Source organism: Polypterus senegalus, chromosome 1, assembly GCF_016835505.1.
Source record: "Polypterus senegalus isolate Bchr_013 chromosome 1, ASM1683550v1, whole genome shotgun sequence".
NCBI lineage: Eukaryota > Metazoa > Chordata > Cladistia > Polypteriformes > Polypteridae > Polypterus > Polypterus senegalus.
The window spans coordinates 172,034,681-172,057,092 of NC_053154.1; the positions used below are offsets into that span (position 1 = coordinate 172,034,681).

General features: G+C 39.1%; 1 protein-coding gene across 2 annotated transcripts in view; it reads left to right on the forward strand.

Moving 5' to 3' along the window:
* The window catches only part of crocc2 (ciliary rootlet coiled-coil, rootletin family member 2), a 232,484-nt gene that overhangs the window by 165,813 nt on the left and 44,259 nt on the right, over positions 1-22,412 (forward strand). For both annotated transcript variants that reach the window (XM_039763044.1, XM_039763051.1), the window contains exons 22-23: positions 13,267-13,401; positions 18,521-18,664. In XM_039763044.1, the coding sequence (XP_039618978.1) occupies positions 13,267-13,401; positions 18,521-18,664 (279 nt within the window). The remainder of the gene's footprint in view (positions 1-13,266; positions 13,402-18,520; positions 18,665-22,412) is intronic.

The following is a 22,412-nucleotide window of genomic DNA, read 5'->3' on the forward strand; positions in this document are numbered from 1 at the left end:
TCATTCCTAACTTTGTACCATCTATCTATCTATCTATCTATCAGCACAAAAACAGTAAACACTGCATTTTTTGATCAAACATTTCACAGACAGAAGTATTATTGCACAATTACTATGCTCACTTTATTTATCTTGTTAAATAAAGCATAGGTTATATTAAATCTTCTTCCCAAATCGTTTAACAACTGCTTGACTTTGTTATAGTTAATAAAGTGAGCAATAATGCTGCAAAGGTGCTACAAGAATCAATATTTTTGGATTGTTCTAGACAGAAGCTATAAATTACTGAAGCACTCTGAATCCAAAACCCACACTCATTCACTACATTTTGAAATATATTCTTCTCAAACTTTGTTATAACTGTGTCTATTCTGAGGTTTTTTAGAAAAGCTGGACAGATGTTTAGAGGTAAAGTAATTATAATCATTGTGCATGAGAGTGGTGATATGTTGCATGTTGATTAGCACGTTTAGTTTAGTTTAATGTATTTATTTATATAGCACAGTTTAAAAACAAACAGTGGTTGACCAAAGTGCTTTACATTACAATAAAATGAATAAAAAATAATGAAAACATAAAACAATAAATGGGTAATACAAATACAAAAATACACATAAACATACTTCTAAAACACCTAAAAAGCCTGAGTACAACAATGAGTTTTTAGCCTATATTTAAAGGATTCAATTGTGGGGGTAGATCAAACATGGAGAGGAAGACTGTTCCACAGATTGGCTTAGCCACTTAGAAAATATGGTCACCTTTACACCTCAAATGACTGTTTGGGACAGAAAGGAGCAGCTTATTGGCTGACCTCAGAGCTCAATGAGGTACGCTTGAGCTAACCCGTTCAAAGTTTTAAAACTAAACAGTAAAATTTTAAAATTGACTCTAAATTCCACAGGTAACAGGCCTAAAGATGCTAAAATTGGGGTAATATGGCACAATATATTTTTTTTGTTAGCAGAAGTGCGGCTGCACACTGTAATCATCGCATCCTCCCAATCTGTCTCTCTCTCTCTCTCTCTGAAGACGACATTGAGTAGTCTGACTAACTCCAAAATTCGGTCCATAACAGTAATCCAGACGAGAACAAATAAAAGCATGGATTAATGTCTCAAAATCTCCAAAAGAAAACATGTGCCTTACTTAAAACTCTCAGATGATAAAAAGAAGCTTGAACAACAGCATTTAGTTGCTTATCCAATTTAAAGTCAGGATTAAATAAGATGGCAAATTCTTTGCATAGGGTTTAATATAACCGGAAATTGACCCTAAATAACAGGTTTTGTTAATAACAAGATTCAGAAATCCAAAAATTAAAGTTTCCATCTTGGTCTCATTCATTTTTAAAAAAAAATTACTAACCATCCATGGCTTATTGTCATTTAGGCAGTCGAACAGGCATTTCAAAGCATTCAGACTGCCAGATCTCAAAGGAAGGTACAACTATGTATTATGAGCATGACAGTGATAAGACACTCCATGCTTTTTTTAAAATGTGGGTTAGGGTTAACATGTACAGTGAAAATAAAATTCAGCTAAGATCCTTGTGGTACACCATACAAGATGGGGGCAAGGTCAGATGACGTTCAATTAAAAAAAATAGAAATAGTTCTCTGCTTCAAAAAGGTAGTGAACCATTTGACAGCAGAGCCTGAAATGCCAGCCCAGTTTTTCAGGCACTCTAGAAGAATGTGGAGACCTACAGTGTCAAAAGCATCTCTGAGATCTAACATCATGAATACTGCACTGACTTTAGGATCTGTTAAGGTCAAGTACACGGGTGGCTGCCCCAAACCTTTATTTTGTGTCAGGGCACTTTAATGGCAACAGGCCATTTGTGACTTTGATAAGTGCAGACTCAGTACTCTGCTCCACCTGGAAACTGGATTGAAAAATATCAAAAATTGTATTTTTTATATTAGTTAAAAAACAACTTCTTCCAGTATCTTAGAGAGGACCAATGTTATCAAAATTGGCCTGTAGTTATGCACTTCGGTAGGGTCACGTACATTTGAAATTTACTGTACACATCATAGTAATGACCCTATAAACCTATTAATTTATAAAGCTACTTATGATTATAACAATGTTTCAGTTTCCTTTTGCCTACATTTGTGCCCCTGAAACTTCCCAGCTTAAACATATTGTGTTAAATAAAGTGCCCTGACACAAAATAAAGGTTTGGGGCAGCCACCCGTGTACTTGACCTTGACTGCAAAATAAGCAAAATATTCAGCACAATAATGTACAGAACTGAGTCCAAAACAGAACTGATCAACAGAGGAGTGGGGTTTTATAGGGAGGTTTGCAGAAGTGATGTGGTCCTCGGGGGTCAGGACAGGAAGTGATGTGGTCCTCAGGGCCGGGACAGGAAGTGACGTCCTCAGAGCTGAGGTGGAAGTGACATCTTTGTATTCAGGTGGAATTTCCCGTGTCTGGTCTGCAAGGACAAAATAAGAGGGTTGAATGCACCCCACCACCCTCTGGCTGGACATGGAATTCCCTTCTTTTGGTTCCTGTGGCTGGGTCCCTTGTGCACATGTGTGACAACTGCTACCAATGAATTTCAAATTTAAGACATCTGAAAAAACTGACACCACAGCCTCCAGTGTGCCTTTGTCCTCTATTGAACTAAACAAGTCAGTCAGTTAGTCATTTTCTGACCCGCTTTGTCCTGAACAGGGTTACAGGGGTCTGCTGGAGCCTCTCCCAGCTAGCATAGCGCATAAGGCAGGAACCAACCCTGGACACGGTGCCAGTCTATTGCAGGGTACACACACATCAAACAGACACTAGCACAAATTAGGATTGCCAATCCACCTGGAATTAACACTTCAATCTGTTAATTAAGTTTTTGGCCTCACCAATAAAAACTTCAGATGCTCTAGCCTGTAGTAAGCTGACACCATGCCAAACCATGAAGTGATGGAGAATGTCACAGTAGTGCAGATCCATGGATCCAGATATGCAACCCTGTGTGACTTCACTTAGCTTACATATAGCATCCTATACTTGGCTTTCTTTATGATCTTTACGTAAAATTAAGACTCCTATTTTTGGATGTCTACCTAGGAAAATGTGCTTGGATAAATACATTTCAGTGAAAGGGAATTTTTGAAAGAAATTTTTATTAAACACCATGTGAAGTTTGCACATTCTTCCTGTATCTGGATGGTGTTTCCCTGGCTACACCAGTTTTCCTCCCACATCCCAAAGTTGTTCAGATTATGTTTATCGGTGACACTAAATTGGCCTGAGTGCTTGTACTCTCCAATAAATGAATGGTGCTTTGCACTCAATACTACTAGGACTGGCTTCTGTTATGAATTGGCCAATTGAATGACAGTAAAGAAAGGGATAATGTCAGCAGAAACTCAATTATTATATATATAATTATTATTATTACTCAACTCAATTGTTAAATTATAAAAAACTAAGGAAATGTGAATAGACCAAACAATTAAAAATACAAATCTACAAAAATAAATCAATTGGATACAAAAGAAACTCCAAAAATAACCAACAAGGAAAATTGTTACAATATTCAAAGTGTAAAAGAATAAAATAAAAAGTCAAGACAAAATTCAAAATATCTTTAGTAAATGTTTCAAAATGCACAATTCCAAAAGCTAAGCCAACAGCCAAACAAGCAAAAAAGGTCAAATTGCAAAAGAAATCAACAGTCCAAATAAACTAACAAAGCCAAAAAAACATAATTTTACTGAATTTCAAAATCTTTCAACATGACCAAAAAATGAAAGAACCAACTTAATCACAAGAGTGAATGGGAGCAGAAAAACACTACTGCACACCAGGTACACCATACCTGTGCACTCTTTATATGGTAACACAGGAGCTGGATGTGGTGCTATGCCAAAATATACAAAACTAACCATGGTACCTGTTAAAGAACAGAATAATTAAAAATAGTTGCTATCTTTTGTGTACAAACCTTTCCCCTGTATTCCCCTTCCATGAGAACCCTAAATCCAAAGAGGACTGTTTCATGTATGTTAGGTAGAATGCCCAGAGGGGACTGGGCGGTCTCATGGTCTGGAATCCCTACAGATTTTATTTTTTCTCCAGCCGTCTGGAGTTTTTTTGTTTTTTCTGTCCCCCCTGGCCAAAGAACCTTACTCTTATTCGATGTTAATTAATGTTGATTTATTTTGTTTTCTTATTGTGTCTTTTATTTTTCTATTCTTTATTATGTAAAGCACTTTGAGCTACTGTTTGTATGAAAATGTGCTATATAAATAAATGTTGTTGTTGTTGTTGTTGTTGTTATTTGCATGTGTCTGAAACTCTCATCACCAACGTTCCATATCTCAAGACTGCTTCTTAGATTTTGCCAGTCACCATTCTCACCTCCTGTCCGGTATAATAATTTACATGTTTGAAGGCAATTCTCTAACATGCGCCTGTACTCCTACTTGTGCATCTTGCACTTTCTTTTTTGTTGCATCACCAAAGCCAAAATGTTTAACCACACCAAAGTTAAACCTGACAAATCAGATTGTTCTGAGGAACCTGACACACATACCATAGTGTTTTATTATATAGTAGAGATAAAACAAACATTAACAATTAATTTGATGCACCTTATTTTGCAAGCCATTCCATCTATTCATCTATTCATTTTCAAACCCACTTAATTCAGTTCAAGATCACAATAGTCAGAGCTTATTCTGGCACATCAAACCTTAAGTCGCAACTAACCCTGAAAGATGTCTCAGCTCATCACTGTCGATACTCACCCACACATTTAGTGTTGTCTACAGTGATCCCTTGCTATATCGCACTTCGACTTCCGCAGCTTCACTCCATCGCCAAGCATATCCAAGCATATCTAAATATATATCACAGATTTTTTGCTGGTTCACGGATTTCTGTGGACAATGGGTCTTTTAATTTATGGTACATGCTTCCTCAGTTTGTTTGCCCAGTTGATTTCATACAAGTGACACTATTGGCAGATAGCTGAGAAGCTACCCAATCATAGCACGTATTATGTATTAAATAAAACTCCTCAATGATATACGATATGCTTCCTGCGCGGAGGTTCGCACACTTCAAAGCTCTAACAGCCCGTATTGATTTTTGATTGTTTGCTTTTCTCTCTCCCACTCTCTGCTCCTGACGGATAGGGTGTGAGCAGAGGGGCTGTTTGCACAGAGGCTGTTTGCTTAGAAGATACGGACGCTCCTCTAAAAAATGCTGAAAGACTACCTTCACATTGATCCCTTCATTGCAGCCGCTTTATCGCGGGTGCTTTGTATACTTGAAAACCCGACAGCCCTATTGATTTTTGATTGTTTACATTTCTCTCTCTCTCTGACATTCTCTGGTCCTCACTGCGCTCCTTTGAAGAGAAGATATGTTTGCATTCTTGTAATTGTGAGAAAGAACTGTCATCTCTGTCTTGTCATGGGGCACAGTTTAAACTTTTGACTAAAGGATGTTATTTCATGCCTAGAGGGCTCTAATAATGTTAAAAAAACGTATTTAGAAGGTCGTAAACAGGTTTTCTATGCTCTAACTGTGAAAATATGAGATTTAAAAATAAAGAATCCTATTTCGTGGAAATTCATTTATCTGTCTGGAGCGGATTAACCGCGATAAACAAGGGTTTACTGTATAACTGTTCGGAGAATATTTATAAACAGTGTGGGAGAGTTTCTAAGGGCTTAAATATATAAAAATAACCATACAAACATATGGTTTCTACTTCGTGGATTTTCACCTATCGCGGGGGTTCTGGAACACAACTAAAAACTAGTTGCTAAAAACTGATACAGCCCTTGGTTTAGCAATGGCCCACTTAACTTTAGGGGTTTAAGTGTTCAGATTTAGCAATTAATTAGTCATTTCAAGAAACTAAACAGAAATGTGTACTAATTTGCAAGGCATCATATTCTCCACGTTACTGCACAAATCACACATGGAGAAAGGGCACTATTACAGCAAATAAAGTGACAACAAATATCCATTTCTTTCATGGTTTATTATGATTTGCATAACATGTAATCTTGTAACTTGCACTATACTTAAGATAAATTATTGATATTTTGCCAGGCTCCATGACCACCATTCAACTTTCTAGTTTAAAATTTTCAATTTTCACAATCATTTAAATGAATAAGCTGCCAGGCTTTGATTCATTCTCTGCATACATTTTGATTGCTAGGAAGTAAATTAGATGCTTCACTTGGTGTAATTTCTGAAAGTATATTTTTGCTAGATATTTTAGAATAGACAATACAGTAAATGTTAAGTTCATCTTCTCACTGCCATCTGTGTGCAATTATGATATTTGTGGTGATGCTCTTGTCATGTGAGGTTCAAAACAATTTTATTGATCTACAGTTAGCAAGGAGACTGAGCAGCACAATAATGAAGAGCACACATGAACATGCATGGTTCAACAGCTTAGGATTTTGACTTTAATCAATACACAATGACACACTTTTATTGTATGCATTCTGTTCCCTGCTTGATTATACATCTGTTTCGATCAATCTGAATACAGAACAGGTTGAAGACTCAGCAGATTTCATTTGCTGCTTCTGTTGAAACTATTTGGTCTTCTGATGCAGATGTTATATGGTTATGTCACATTGTAAGTTTGCCAAGCACAGTTTATACTGTAGGTAGAAACCCAAGACTGGGTTGAGAAGTCATATCTTAGAGTTGGCCAGGAAATATTTGAGACTCCTCCAAGAAAAACTGGATTGTGCCTCTGGAGAAAAATATTGTAAATCTAAAGGAGGCTACCCTGATCAGTGTCTTCCCCGGGTCATGTAACGTAGGAAATGGATGGATGGATAGTTTTTCTTTTTATTTCAGTTAATTCTTATTCACCTCTTGGCTTCCTGTAACCATATCCAGGTTAAGTTAGATATCAGGAAGGAGGCTTCATGATATGTTCTAATTATATGGTCTTATTATGATCTTTGTACATTTTTCCTTTACTTTATACTGTATGAAAGAACTTTTTGTTTCCCCTCTCCCACATATACACACCCACTCAGGTTCTGCAGGGTTTTCTCTTCACCAGTATGGTTTAAGTCCTTCAGTTGCCCCTTTTCCCTGTGGACAATCTTTGACCAGTGAGTCAGTTCCTTTCTAGATGCAGCATATAAAATCTGCGTGAGTACACCATAATGGCTTAATTATCTTTTAGCTTTTCCCACCACATTTTAACTTTTCATAGCAAATTGCAGTAATGCTACTTTAGCAATATAAAAACAGAAGTGAGAGCTGCTGTAAGTCCTTAGCTTAAGCTAACAAAAGGTTAAAGCCTTCCAGAAATGAACTTGAGAAGGAATTTGACCCAGCTATCTTGTGTCCATGTTTATTTCTCATGATAATTACTTCCACTGTTGTTTGTTGTTGTGGTTGGTGGTAGACCCTCAGCCACAGTGAGAAGCCTGAGAAAGAGAAAGAAATGAGCATTATCTTCATCTTACTTCATGATTTACAACATTTTGCCATTGTGACCTAACAAAGTGAGCACATTTTACAAGAGAAATCACGCTAGATGGTGGATCGTGACTTTCACTCATTTTTGTTTTAGCACTGACAGCCAAGCAGCAGTTACTGATGACATTTATACTGTGTGCAGTTCACTTTCTTCATCTTAAGGATTTTATATGTAGCAGTTCTATTCAGAACATCCTACCAAAGGTCATTTAATGGTCTGACCTGTTAGTGGCCTTTTGGCTGTCCCCATGCATTACCTTGATGCTACTCTTGTCCCAATGTATCTCAAATACATGACTGGGAAATGTTCTGTTGTCAGCCATTTCCTGGAACAACCATTGTACTTGTCAACTCATCACCATCTATTGACTGTGTGATATACCCCCTACCTCAGTGTGATCGTCTATGAAATGTACCCAGATTGATCCTGCCATTTGATTATAGTGTTGTATTTTGGTGACTCATCTTACGACACTGAACAATCAATAATAGTTGTAGAAGTAATATTGTCACATGCACAAAAGACTTTGAATTTCATACTAGTTGTCTCACCAACATGCAACACAACCAGTACTGACATAGTAAGCATCTGACCATTTATCCATTTCTTAATCCACTTATCCACTTGGTGTCTTTCCTGGCAATATTGGGATTAAGTATGGAACCAGCCTGGATGGTAGCGCCAGTCCATCACAGGGCATAGTTTCTCACATGCCCACACGGGGCCAATTTAGAGAAGCCAGTTAGCCTAATTTAAATGTTGTGTTATATGGAAAGAAGCAAGAGTCCCTATAAAAAAACCCATTTAGACATAGGAAGAACTGGCAAACTCCACATAGACAGTGACCAGGCTAGGATTTGAACCCAAGACTCTGGCATTGTGAAGCAGTAATGCTAACCAGTGTGCCAAAATGACAGCCCTTACATTTTTTAAAACACTTTTGCTGCCACAGTTAACAAATTCAAAGATCATTGCTTTAAAACTGTGTTTTGCATTATATTTTAGAGTAGTGATTAAGATCTGTAGTGCCATTTCTGGGGTCACTATACAGCGTATGTGTATATTACCAGAGGAATCCTATTTTAACATCGATTTTGGCCAAATGTCCTCCTTGCAGCTTTTATTATGTATTCATATACAAGTAACACAAAACCTTATTGTCCCACTAGTTTAGCCTAAGAGCCCTGAATGTCTCTTGCCACCAACAGCTTTCTTTTATGTGTTTTGAACCTGTTCCAGTAAAATTAGATTTAGGGATTGCAGAAAGGACAATTTTGCTGCTTTGAAAATCAAGAAATGGCACTGTTATTTTTTATTTAATGAAAAACATCTTTCTTCAGACTGTAAAAGTCTAACCCGACAGTTTTTAAGAGGATATTTTAAGTATTATTTGGTACAAAGCTCCAATGTCAAAATTAAAAAGCAATTACTGCAGTGAAATGTATAGATTGAAACAGGATGAACACATCCATACTGAACTCGTTGGACTAAGTTTAACAATATATTCTATCAGAAGTTATTATTGAATATTGTTTTGTAGGATACATTATCATCAACATTTTCACTCCAGCTAGCCTTATGAAGGTCACAGTAGCAATATGCTGAGCACACTGAGAAAGCCAGTGAATTTTTTCAACATGTTTTGGTAAATTCCAAGATCAAGAGATAAAATCCTCCCAGCTATCTTGATTCTGCACCTTGGTCTTCTCCTAGCACACCAAACCTGTACACCTCCCTTGGGAAGCAACCAAGGAACATCCTAACTAAATGCCAAAAGCACTTAACTGCCTTCTGTTGATCTGGAGAAACAATGGCTCCACTCTCAGATCCTACTCTATCATAGGGAATGAGCCATAAATATGAGGATCTTTGAAACACACAAGACCCCACCACTGGCCCTACATCAGGGGTGGCGAACTCCAGGCCTGGAGTGCCACAGTGGCTGCAGGTTTTCAATTTAACCCTTTTCCTAATCAGTGGCCAGTTTTCACTACTAATTAAGTTTTTCCCCATCACTTTAATAGCCCTGCTAGAAGAGTTCAGCCCTCTGAATTGATTCCTTTCTTTATTAAATGACAGCCAAGCAGAAATGAGATATGAAATGAGCTAACAGATGAACAGCTCAACTGGGGCTTCAAACTCCAACCAATTTCATTCCAATCACTTTTTTAATAAGAAGCCAATTCTTGCTGTTAATTAAACCCTTTATTTAATTCCATGGCTTGTTGCTGCTCTCATTCTGCCACAGCAAACTTTTCAAAAACTGTGGTTTTTCTGTTCTTTCTAAGAGCACCGCCAAAATGTTTTGGTGACCTGCGAGATCAACCTTACCAAGATCATCACCTCTCTTTAATTTCAGATATTGTGCAATGGGCACAGGGGAGCTGGTCATGTGGTGGCTTGTTTTGTGTCTCATTATTGTTTGGCTGCTAATTAAAGAAAAAGAAACAACTATGGAGCCTGAGTCAAGTTACTTAAAAGAAGTAATCAGCAGCAAAAACTGGTCACTAATTAAGAAGATGGTAAGAATGAAAACCTGCAGCCACTGTGGCACTCGAGGCCTGGAGTTCGCCACCCCTCCCCTACATCAAGATTCTAAGAAGAAAAAAACATAAAATTGGTTAGCATGCTATATTTTGGTTGTTTTTTTGTTTTGTTTTAATTCTGTAAGATGTAGTTTCAGAAAAGAACATTTAGTGCATACAGATAGATAGATAGATAGATAGATAGATAGATAGATAGATAGATAGATAGATAGATAGATAGATAGATAGATAGATAGATAGATAGATAGATAGATAGGAGTGGGCATGGGTAGAAAGTGCTTGTCACTGGCTGCTTACACAGGCGTAGAGCTGCAACCCTCTTAACTGAAAGTCCATCTTGGTGTGTGCAGAAACCTCTGTATGCATCATCTTCTTTCAGCTGCTTTAAGTTGTAACATGTAAGTTAAATGATCTTACTAATAGTAAAAGTATAAAATGCAAACAAGGAAAACAAAGGGTTATCTGCATATGAATGAACTACTTTGTGTCATGTAAGCCTTTGTACATAAAGTAAATAAATGTTTAGTCAGAACTCTTTACCTTGCACTAAACCATGTCACAATTCCATTATCTACACATTATAATGATTCAGTATTTCACTGTCACTGTAATTTGCTATGGGTGCCAGATGTTCAAGTGACAGGTACAGTCCCAATTTAAGGCTATGCATCCTATAAATAACTGAAGAATATCAAAATGATCAAACAAGCTGCCCATCTAATAAAATACTGCTCCGCTGTAACACACATCCTCGCAATATATTTAGAACAGTGTGTACACACTGGATCCACCATATTCTAGCTCCCAGTTCAATGTTGCTCTATATACAGAAAATAGTGCGGTCAAAACTCAGACGGGGAAAGCTTAATTAAGAACTTGTGTTCAATTTGAACAGCATCGACAGGATGAATAACAAACAGACAAAAACAGACAGAACTGCCATTTATTTGCTTCCATTTCAAGCACTGTGTAGGATCATAAGGTGTTCATTTGTCAAAGTGGTTTCAGACATTCACAGGTTTGCATAATTTAAGTAAATGTTCATTGTTTTCTGCATGTATATATATATATGTATATATATATACTAGCCATGTGTGCCCAACTACATTGCGCGTGTTAAAGTTGTTTGTGAAGGGCTCCCCATTTAAATGCTGCTGCCAGTCGTGAACTGGGCCCTTCGTCGCACAGCATTATGATTTTTTATAAGGGAAACAAAATTACAAAAGAAAACCCTTGAATATTGATTCGATAAGAACGACCTACTCGGAATCACTGTCCGAATCGTAATTATGTGGTGATGTAGGAGCATTTCTGCTTCTGTCTGTTCACAGTCCATCTCGTTTTCACGACACTATCGTTTCCTCTCACGATGTCTTCTCAACCTTTCTCCAATCTCAAAGGTTGCTTTGTGGTAATCCAAAGAGTAAGGCAATATACACGGAGCAATGGTTATAAAAGGGGAACACACAGGTATCCAGGCTCTTTAAAGCATAAATAGGGATCACTTCACTGACATGTGAGCAAGCCACGGTACAACTGTGAGACGCGCAGCACTCGCCAGCTACAATGTAACAATAATAACTTCTGGAAAGTGCTGTTACGTTGTCATTCATTTTACCCACTGTCTTTCTTTCATTCATATGTTATGTAGGCACGTACTTTTTAACTTCGGCAATCTCATTCTCTAACCAGGCCTCAGGAGCTAACCAGCGTAACACTGTCCACCACCCCTTTTGTTATTCCGGCACATTGTTGACATCCTAAGTAACAACAACGTGCTAAACTGGAAGGTGGTCTACGCATGTGTGGAATTCACGGACAAACAAAGATCAAGATCTAAATGAAGATCTCTTTAGTTAATTTAAAGCACAACAATTTGTTTTGTTTGAATGTCTGTGTTTTGAGGTGTGACTGGAGTACTACAGTCTTCAGTAATATAAGCCTGGAGGAGATTCTTAATGCAATGCCTATGTTTTAGCCATCTCTCTACTGCCATCTAGTGCTTCTTCTTCTAATTAATTCACGGACAAACAAAGATCAAGATCTAAATGAAGATTATATATAGAGATATATATATATACAGGTAGTCCCCAGGTTACAGACATCCGACCTACGACTTATGAACGGGGGCACAGCTGCGACGCATGCACCTCAGTAACTGCCGCTCCATCATCTTTGGCCTGGGGACGCTGCAAGCGGGGGCTGGAGGGGTGCGATTTCGCTGCCCATGCAGTGTAGTATCCCTTGGCCGGCTCTCTACCAAGAACGAATGGGGCAGACGTGTGTGGTGGGCGGCTGGTAATGCTGTAAGCGGTGACCCTGTTGTGGCTGAACAGAGGCCATTGAGGATGAAAGGGGGGCAGGGGGTAGCATTGTAGTGTGCATTGGATGGCTGCCTATTGAATGGGGGTGATTCACTACCCACCTTTGGCCACACCGTGTTTGTTCTCGGTGGACGGACACTGCAGGCAGCATTCTATAGTGGAAGTGACTGTGAGGTGGGCTGGTGATGAACCGCCCCTCGATGCCCCCATTCATTCTCAATAGCAAGCCTGCTTGTACTGTTACGTACATAGCAGGAAGTTGTCTCTTGTCAGTACATCAGACGTGCTGACGAGGGTTACCTTCCTGCTGTGATAGTGTGGACAGTGATGTGCAGAAGAGTTAATCTTAACCTTTTGTCTTCACCCTTCAAGTATGTCTCTGGAACATAAATCTGATGCAAGTGCTGGTGATACAGTAAAGAAGAGAAAAAACATCACCATTGAAAATAAAGTAGAAATAAAAAGGTCAGAGAGAGGTGAAACTCCATCATTCATTGGCAGAGCACTTGGTTACAGTCGGTCAACAATAGCATTTATTAAATTTATGTACCTGTTCCGACTTACATACAAATTCACCTTAAGTGCAAACCTACAGTCCCTATCTCGTACGTAACCTGGGGGGCTGCCTGTAACTTTAAACAGTATGTGACAAGATTGACTATGGCCACTTCACCCCGTTCCTGCCTAAAGGAGAGTACAGAAGATGTGGTATGACAGTCTAATGCACAATTGCCAATAAATCAACATACTGTAGTATATAGATATCATGTTTGCTCTAAAAAGTATTTTGTGTTAGTGTTTATTGTGAAAGGCACCTTATTAAACTTAAGATTGGTTAACTTATTTGCATTAATTAAATAGGGCCTTCCCTCCCACTATTGCTAATCTTAATATTCTGTCTTTGCAGGCACTGTCCCTGAAAGAATCTGAGAAGACACTGATTGCAGAAAAGCTGGCGAGTGCACAGCGGGACCTGGCTGGATTAACATTAGAGATGGAGCGTGTACGAAGAGAGGCGATGAGCCGTCAAGAACAGGATAGGGTGAGAAAGATGAGAAATGATTCTTTAGCTTGTCGTGCCACAGCAAAACACTTTTAATAGGTGCACAAAGATCCTTCTTTCACTCTAAGGGGGCAATAAGGGAAGCAGTAGCCAAAAACAGATGGTATGCAATAATTGAAGGTGCAGGAGAGGAAAGGAATTACGGCTATTTCTGATTTCAGATAATTTACTACATGTAATTCTCCATCCACTTTTACTGATGAAGATTACCATCACAGTGTTAGTTGCTTATACCAGGCCTCCATATGTCATTAACAATATCCAGCTCCCTCTAACACACTCCCAAGCCAGATAATAAAACCTTCCCATCATACCATGGGTCTGCCTAATAATTTCCTCTCATGAAAATTGCCCAAATGGGAGGATTAGTAGATGCTCAAAGCACTTCATCAGTAAGTATTGGTCTACTCAAGGGTCCTTCCAGATTGTTGTGCACCTCATCTAATCACAAAGAGTGAGGCTAGGTCCTCTGTATGGAATCTCATCTTGGCTTTTTGTAGAGATGACCTCATTCTTTTGGTTATTCACCATCTGAGAACATAGAGAGACTGGTAAAAGTAAAGCTTTTTTTGAGGGCCAAGCTTCACATTCACCATTACCATCTGGTACAATGCCTGCAATACTGATCTGTTCCTTAATCTCAGGGTCACCATGGAAACTTATCCACTATTCCATGACCTGGGCAGAATCAACATTTTTCCTGTACATGCTGTATGTATAACCCATGTTTCTTCCAGTATTCCACTAAAAGGTTTCCCAGGGAAGCTTATGCATGTGATCCTTTGGAAAGCTGACATTCACCTTAATAATAGGGAACACCACACTGTTGTTTCTCATATCACATTGTCCATGCTATACTGAGGACATACATTAACTGCAACATTTCTGTAGTATCCACTGCTTTATACATTTATAACTGGATCACATTCAAATGGTGGAAATGTTAAAATACGGAGACCTCAGCCACAGAAATAACAACTCTCTCAATCAAAAAGTTTGACAATTTTTTCTTCGAGAAGGGCTGACAAATTTCTCAAAGTACCAATCCTCTTAATTATATTCCCAGTTGATGACAATGTTTCTCCACCCTTACTGAGAACAGCTTTAGAAACATCCTGGCTATCTTTCTGAATCATCAAATGGTGTACCAGAACTTGAACATTCTCCATGTCTGCATATAACTCCTTCCACACATAAGTCCTGGTTTTAGTCACTCCCACAGCATCCACTTTTTGGCCTACCTCAGCTTCTCTTTCAGATCTGGAGACCTCCCTGGTAATATCGCATAATAAAGCTCCTTTCTTAACTTCACACCTGCCACTAGGTTTGCTGCCATGACAGATATAGACAACTTTCTGGTCTTTTGATACCAAGATGGCCTCTGGCCCCTAAACTCCAAACTGGATTAAATGGGTTCCATAATGGATGGATTAAAGGGTAAAATACATTGGCTATATTTTGTTTCTGAAGGTTTTTAATTTATTATTTTCCACCCATTAAATATCAGCTCATATGGCCATTAATTGCCTAACCTTAGCACTTAGAGTTTTCAATTTTACACTTTTCTGCTCTTTTGAAAATACGTGAATAAGTATTTGCAGATCAACCCTCGCCCAATCCCACCCTATTTTTAACTTTTTTTGGGTCAAACAGATGCTATCTGTTTCTGAAATCAACTCCTGCTGATTGCAGCTCTGAATAAGATTAGCATTGGGACATTGTGGGTGGTGGGCAATAAACATTCACCACTATTTTATTATTATTGCCGTCATTCATAACAACATAGGATATAATGGGGTACAGCATCATGGGAGCTAGTTTTTTTTTTTAATTTTTTTTTGTTTAACCATATGAAGTGTGAGTGAAAAGGTCACATGTTTTATTTATCTAAAATTCAGAGCTTTTTACGACTTCCTGGCAAAGTGTAGGATACAAGCCAGCTGTTATTATTTTTAATCTAAACTCTGAAACTCTCAAGTTTGACACCGCGGGGGAGTTATTGCTCTGTGTACATAGCAGCCTAACTGAGAGGAGAAAGAATGGAAGACACAGACCAGCACGTTTCACCAACATCTGAACTGTGCTTGAGTGCTTACTGTTGCCGTGAGAATCTTCCAGCTTTAAGCGTATGAGATTTCAGAGACACATTACAGCCTTACATGTTCACATTTGTTTGCATTTTTTCATCATTTATTTCTTTCTTTCTCACAGCTCTTTTTGTAAATATGTTCAATGTTAAGCCCTATCAAAACTATACATCTGAAATTAATTGGATTCTGTTCCAGGAAAGAAATATTAAAAAAGGTTAAAGAATCACCAATGATTAGCCCCTGTTTGTAATCAAAAATGTAACCTGGCGCCATTTAACATCTTTTCTGTTGGCATTGCAAGCAGATAAACCAATCTGATGCAAGTAAAGCGTGAACTTAAGCAGAGACATAACCACCTTGCACTGTAGCTTCCTGGGTCACAGAACTCAACTCAGTCTTGTGCTCCACAACAGGCTTTTCAGTCTCAAGTCATAGGTCCAAGTTCAGGGAAGGGTTTCTCAAGCCTGTTATAGTGTGTTAGTACCTTGATGGGTTAACTTGAACCTCAAAGGACAAACTGACTCTTTAGCTGCTATGTGGCAATAATTATAAAAATAATTACAGTGTGAAGAAGTTTGTGAACATTCTTAAAAGCAAAGCATTCTTGCTGTACAGTATAGTTCATTCATTCATGTATTCATTCATTATTCAAGTTACTTTATTCCACTTCTGGATTGTGGGCAATTTATAGTAATTTAATGCTAGTATTATTTCTATGCAATTCTCTGCTTGCCAGATATACATTTAAAATAACTTTTGTATTTTTACCTTACTAAGAGTGGCATACCAACAAGTGAAGTTCAGATGCACAGTGAGAAAATGACATTGCTACCCTGGAAGGTCTTGCTTTTACTATTTGAATGAGATGGCCACCACCCCCAGCTTTTATTAATGCCAAGTTCAATCATCTCTTTAATAGCATGATTTTCTATTACACTTTCAGTGACTTGGGGAACCCTTTTATGCCTTCTGTATTCATACATTTGGGAAAAAAGTACTTAAAATCCCCACTATCCAATCATCCATTTTTCAAGTTTATGGTTAATTTCATGTTTAATGTCACAGGTACAGAGAACAGTGATATCTTTGCTTACATGTCTGAACCCTCTCGTGCAATGATCAGCAAGTATTATTAGTTGAATGTAGACCTTACATAGAACAATGTAATGTCTAATTATAATGATAATAATAACCACTGCGTGGTCAATTTTACCATAATCTCGACAGATCATTCATAAAGAAAAATGTAAGTGTAGTATGGCTCAAGGGAGAGACTAATTTCTGTAGCTCAGGACCAGGTACTCAAGACCAGGTGCCACCAGCACAACATCTTGAAATAGCAGGTCAACAACAAGTGCAGAATGTATACCAAAGCTGAGGAGACAATCAGCCATATTATGCTCATGTGTACAATACTGGCTTCTTCTGAGTGCACAAATTGGCACAACAAGGTTGACAGCTGTCTTTACTAGTCAACCTACATTGCAATAGGTGGACAAATTCTCAAGGGATGGTGGCAGAACACATCAGAGGCTGTCGTCAGCACTGAAGACACTATTATCATGTGCAACATGATATGACAGCTGCCTATTGTATAAAGGAGAAGCAATGCCTGCTAATTGATGTAGTAGCCCCAGATAACAAAAGCATTGTGCTAACAGGATATGAAAAGCATTGCAAAAAGAAAGATCTGAAGGTCAAAATCAACAGAAAATGGGGCACGAGGAATAGAGATGTGCCTGTGGTGTTTGGGGTTTTTAGAACCATCAAGAAATTTACAGGGGCTGCCAGGACAGTACAAAGTCCAAGAAGTACAGATCTTCCCAATGAAGGGATCCATTCTCATTCTCTGCAAAGTGACATGGACAACTCAGGAGTGACCAGAAAATTACCATGATAAAATGATAGATAGATAGATAGATAGATAGATAGATAGATAGATAGATAGATAGATAGATAGATAGAGCCCTAATAGTGTTTCTTGACACATCTCTGCTGAATAATTCATTGGCTAAAAGTCCTCAGCGTTGGTGTGCCAGAGAAAAAATGTGCAGCATTGTTCATAATGGCACTCAAGTTTCTTTAAAATCTCTCCTTTGCTACTACATCCAGGGGGTCCAGAGTGTGTCAGATAACTGAGCCTGCACTTTTAATTATCATTTGATAATAAAAAAGCCAGCACATGCCAGCACAACAGATGCATTCACACTTAAATTTCTAGAAGTGTTTAAGCAAAAAGAATGACAACAAAACACCAGCTACCCTACAGGGCTTACTACCCACAGCTAAATAAGTTTTACAACCTGGAATGGTTCATGGAATAGGCATTTAATGGTGCTGTGCATAACATGTAAGTCTTGGAAGATGAACAGATGAAGGTATAAGCAGTCCACTCACAATTTGATGCTGAAATACAGTGAAGATATACCCCCATTGCAGAGTTTGCTTCATGCTCTCCTTTCTTGGCATTGCCTCATCTGCTTCTGCATGTTTGTCTATTCTGTTGGCATTCATAGAATAGAGGAGCAATTTCAATCCAACTTTTTTGTTTCTTTAATTAACTTAATATTAGGTTCAATCACTTTAAACATATTAGGCTAATCAGCCATTTAATTGGCTTCCAGACTGATTAATTTCAGCCTACACAACATGAAACATATTGAAACATAGATAATACAGGAAAAAGGAGGCTACTCAGTCTATACATGTCAGTCCATTTCTGGGCTGGTTGCATCTTGATATCTAGAAATTAATTGCCAAATGTTTACAGCAGCTGCTCTTCAGAGAATAGTCTATAATGTATTCCTTTCCTGCAGTGGCCTTACTTTGTAATTTCCCTGTTCAGTTTTCTGTTATTCCCTTCTGTAAATGCATCAAGGGTAATTCAGAGCTCCTGACTGCCCCAAACTGGTTGGCATTACTGAAGTACCCAGTTTTTATTAAAAGTGACTACTTACTCCTACTTTAATTACTGGATATGAACTGAGGTTTTTTTCTCTCTTACTCAGGATACCATCAACAACATCACCTCTGAGTTGCACACACTGAGAACACAATTTGAGGAGGCAGTGACAGCTCACGAACGGGAAGTGCGCAGCCTGTGTGAACAGATTAAAGAGATGGGCCAGCAGAGGGAGCAGGCAGTCCGTGAGGTAAGTATTGGTTTGGAATTGATGGAAAAATATCTTTCATTATCTTTGGGTGTCATGTTTAGCATTTTTTTTATCACTTGCCACATATTGTCATAACTGCAGGCACAAAACCGCTGGTGTTGTGATGACACAAACAGAATGTTGCCCCCCTAGTGGTGCCCAAAAGCTTAGGTTAGTGTTCTGGGATCATATCATATCGTCACCTGCCACACACTCAATGTGGAATGTCTGTTTCATGCACATGTTTCTTATGGTGTAATTTTCTATATCACACGCTCTAGTGGATCCTCTGAAATCTTTCCCTTTAAGATACAACAATTGCAGATATTCTGTGTGATTCATAACAGGAATTTGCCACTTGTTTTGTATCTCACCTCAGAAATTATGTTATCCACCCTGACTATTTCACAGAGTAAGGAAAAAAACAGCCTGAGCTCTGTGTTTTAAAACATTATCCCTCCTTTTAAGTCCCATAACATTAAAATGGCATGCTATCCATTTGATGAGGAGAAATATTTAAATGACAAGACAAGACAGGGGAGGAGGGTTGTATAGATGGGTCGAGAAAGGGATACAAGAAGTAATTTAACTTGACAGATTGTTTACATTGGCTAATGCTGCTTGCTTTGGCAGCAATGTGAGGCCAGTTGAAGACCAGTTTGTACCAATTAGTACCAGTACAAGAGAAAATAATTTAGCGTGACGTTTTATTTACATTGGCATAGCATTCTCCATTTAACAGCATTGAAAGCCACCAGCTACGGACCACACATGTGGGGATTCGAGTTTCCTTTTTGGGACAGAAAATTAGTCATTCTCTTCTTTCTTGTTTCTTCTCGTCTTTGATTTGCATTGCCTCCTTTTAATTATTTTGCAAGATAATACTCGAGCAGCAAATATTCCAAAATAATTGTGTGAAATCTTTTAAAGCAAATTGACGAGGAGGAAAGGTGAGGTGGTGTGGGCTCTCTCTGACTTTTGGACAGAGCAGTGAGGCAAGTTAATGTAGAATTGCAGCAGATGCACTGGCTTTGGGTGTTAAAGGTGAAGATAGATAGATAGATAGATAGATAGATAGATAGATAGATAGATAGATAGATAGATAGATAGATAGATAGATAGATAGATAGATAGATAGATAGATAGATAGATAGATAGATAGATAGATAGATACTTTATATACTTTATACTATATACTTTACTATATTAATCCCAAGGGGAAATTCACATAATCCAGCAGCAGTATACTGATACAAAGAAACAATATTAAATTAAATAGTAAAAAAAAATGATGTTAGCATTTACTCCCCCGGGTGGAATTGAAGAGTCGCATAGTGTGGGGGAGGAACAATCTCCTCAGTCTGTCAGTGCAGCAAGACAGTGACAAAAGTCTGTCACTAAAGCTACTCCTCTGCCTGGAAATGACACTGTTAAGTGGATGCAGTGGATTATTCATGATTGACAGGAGTTTGCTTAATGCCCGTCGCTCTGCCACAGATGTTAAACTGTCCAACTTTACTCCTACAATAGAGCCTGCCTTCTTAACAAGTTTGTCCAGGCGTGAGGCGTCTTTCATCTTTATGCTGCCACCCCAGCACACCACCGCGTAGAAGAGGGCACTCGCCACAACCGTCTGGTAGAACATCTGCAGCATCTTACTGCAGATGCTGAAGGATGCCATCCTTCTCAGAAAGTTTAGTCTGCTCTGACCTTTCTTACATAGAGCATCAGTATTGAAAGTCCAGTCCAATTTGTCATCCAGCTGCACTCCCAGATATTTATAGGTCTGCACCCTCTGCACACAGTTACCTCTGATGATCACAGGGTCCATGAGGGGCCTGGGCCTCCTAAAATCCACCACCAGTTCCTTGGTTTTGCTGGTGTTTAGATGTAAGTGGTTTGAGTGTCACCATTTAACAAAGTCTTTGATTAGGTTCCTGTACTCCTCCTCCTGCCCACTCCTGATTCAGCCCACAATAGCAGTGTCATCAGCGAACTTTTGCACGTGGCAGAACTCCGAGTCATATTGGAAAGTACAGTCCCCTGCGGCGCCCCTGTATTGCAGTTCCCAAGACGCACATATTGAGGTCTGTCTGTAAGATAGTCTACAATCCATGCCACCAGGTGTGAGTCTACTCCCATCTCAGTCAGCTTGTCTCTAAGGAGCAGAGGTTGGATGGTGTTGAAGGCGCTAGAGAAGTCCAAAAACATAATTCTTACAGCACCACTGCCTCTGTCCAGGTGGGAGAGGGATCGGTGTAGCATATAGATGATAGCATCCTCAGCTCCCACCTTCTCCTGGTACGAGAACTGCAGAGGGTCGAGGACGTGGCAGACATGTGGCCTCAGGAGGTGAAGCAGCAGCCGCTCCATGGTCTTCATCAGATGTGACGTCAGAGCAGCAACAGGCCGGAAGTCATTCAGCTCACTAGGATGTGATGCCTTTGGGACAGGGGTGATACAAGATGTTTTCCAAAGCCTTGGGACTCTCCCCTGTTCCAGGCTCAGGTTGAAGATGCGCTGTAGAGGACTCCCCAGTTCCAACGCACAGGCCTTCAGCAGTCGTGGCGATACACCATCTGGACCCGCTGTTTTGCTAGCACAAAGTCTTTTCAGCTCTCTGCTTACATGGGCTGCTGTAATTGTGGGTGGGGATGTCTCACCTATGCTGGTATCAGCAGAAGGATGGTTGGAGCATGCAGTACTCCGAGGTGAGAGTGGGTTAGGATGATCAAACCTATTAAAGAAGTTGTTCATTTGGTTTGCTCTCTCCACGTCTGTCTCGATGGCGGCACCCCGCTTCGAGCTGCAGCCAGTGATAATCTTCATCTCATCCCACACTTCCTTCATGCTGTTGTTCTGCAACTTCTGCTCCAGCTTTCTCCTGTACTGCTCCTTCACTGCCCTGAGCTGGACTCGGAGTTCCTTCTGTACGCGCTTGAGCTCATGCTGACCACCACCTTTAAAAGCCCTTTTCTTCTGGTTCAAAAGGCCTTTGATGTCACTTGTAATCCATGGTTTGTTGTTAGCATAGCAGCGTACTGTTCTTACTGGAACTACAATGTCCATACAGAAGTTGATGTAATCAGTTGTGCAGCCTCTTCAATGTTCTCACTATGTGACCCCAGCAATATATCCCAGTCTGTAGTTCCAAAGCAGTCTCTCAGAGCCTGCTCTGCCTCAGGGGACCACTTCCTGAATGAGCGTGTGGTTGTAGGTAGCGCCCTCACTCTTGGTCAAGATCAAGAAGTTTCAGGGAGAATTAATAAATTATGCACTATTCACGATCGGTCAATCAAGTAATTTAATATGAGTTAATTTTCCTAGAAATGTATTATCACATAGTATATTTAACTTATTTACCAAATAATGTATAAAGTAAATATCATGTAAATATCACATACTGTATGTGTCTGCATTCTTCAAGTAAATTCAATTTGTTTCTTAGAATGACAGCATATTAATTCTGCCACATTGTTGTAAAAAGACAGCTTTTAAAAGTTGTTCTCTTTGTATCATCAGGATGTTTTCTCCCTTAAACAACAGCTCATATCAGCACCCACTTTAGACACACTTCAACATCAGCAACAAAACCTTTGTAAACCAAAATGCATCATCTCTTGTTATTGATGTTAATCTCTCAGAAGTACAGTATTGCCATGAGCGAACTGTTGCTTTTGCTTCTTATTCTTTGACATCCATAGACTAAACATATTCCACTGGGGAGCACCTTGGAAATTCATCTGAG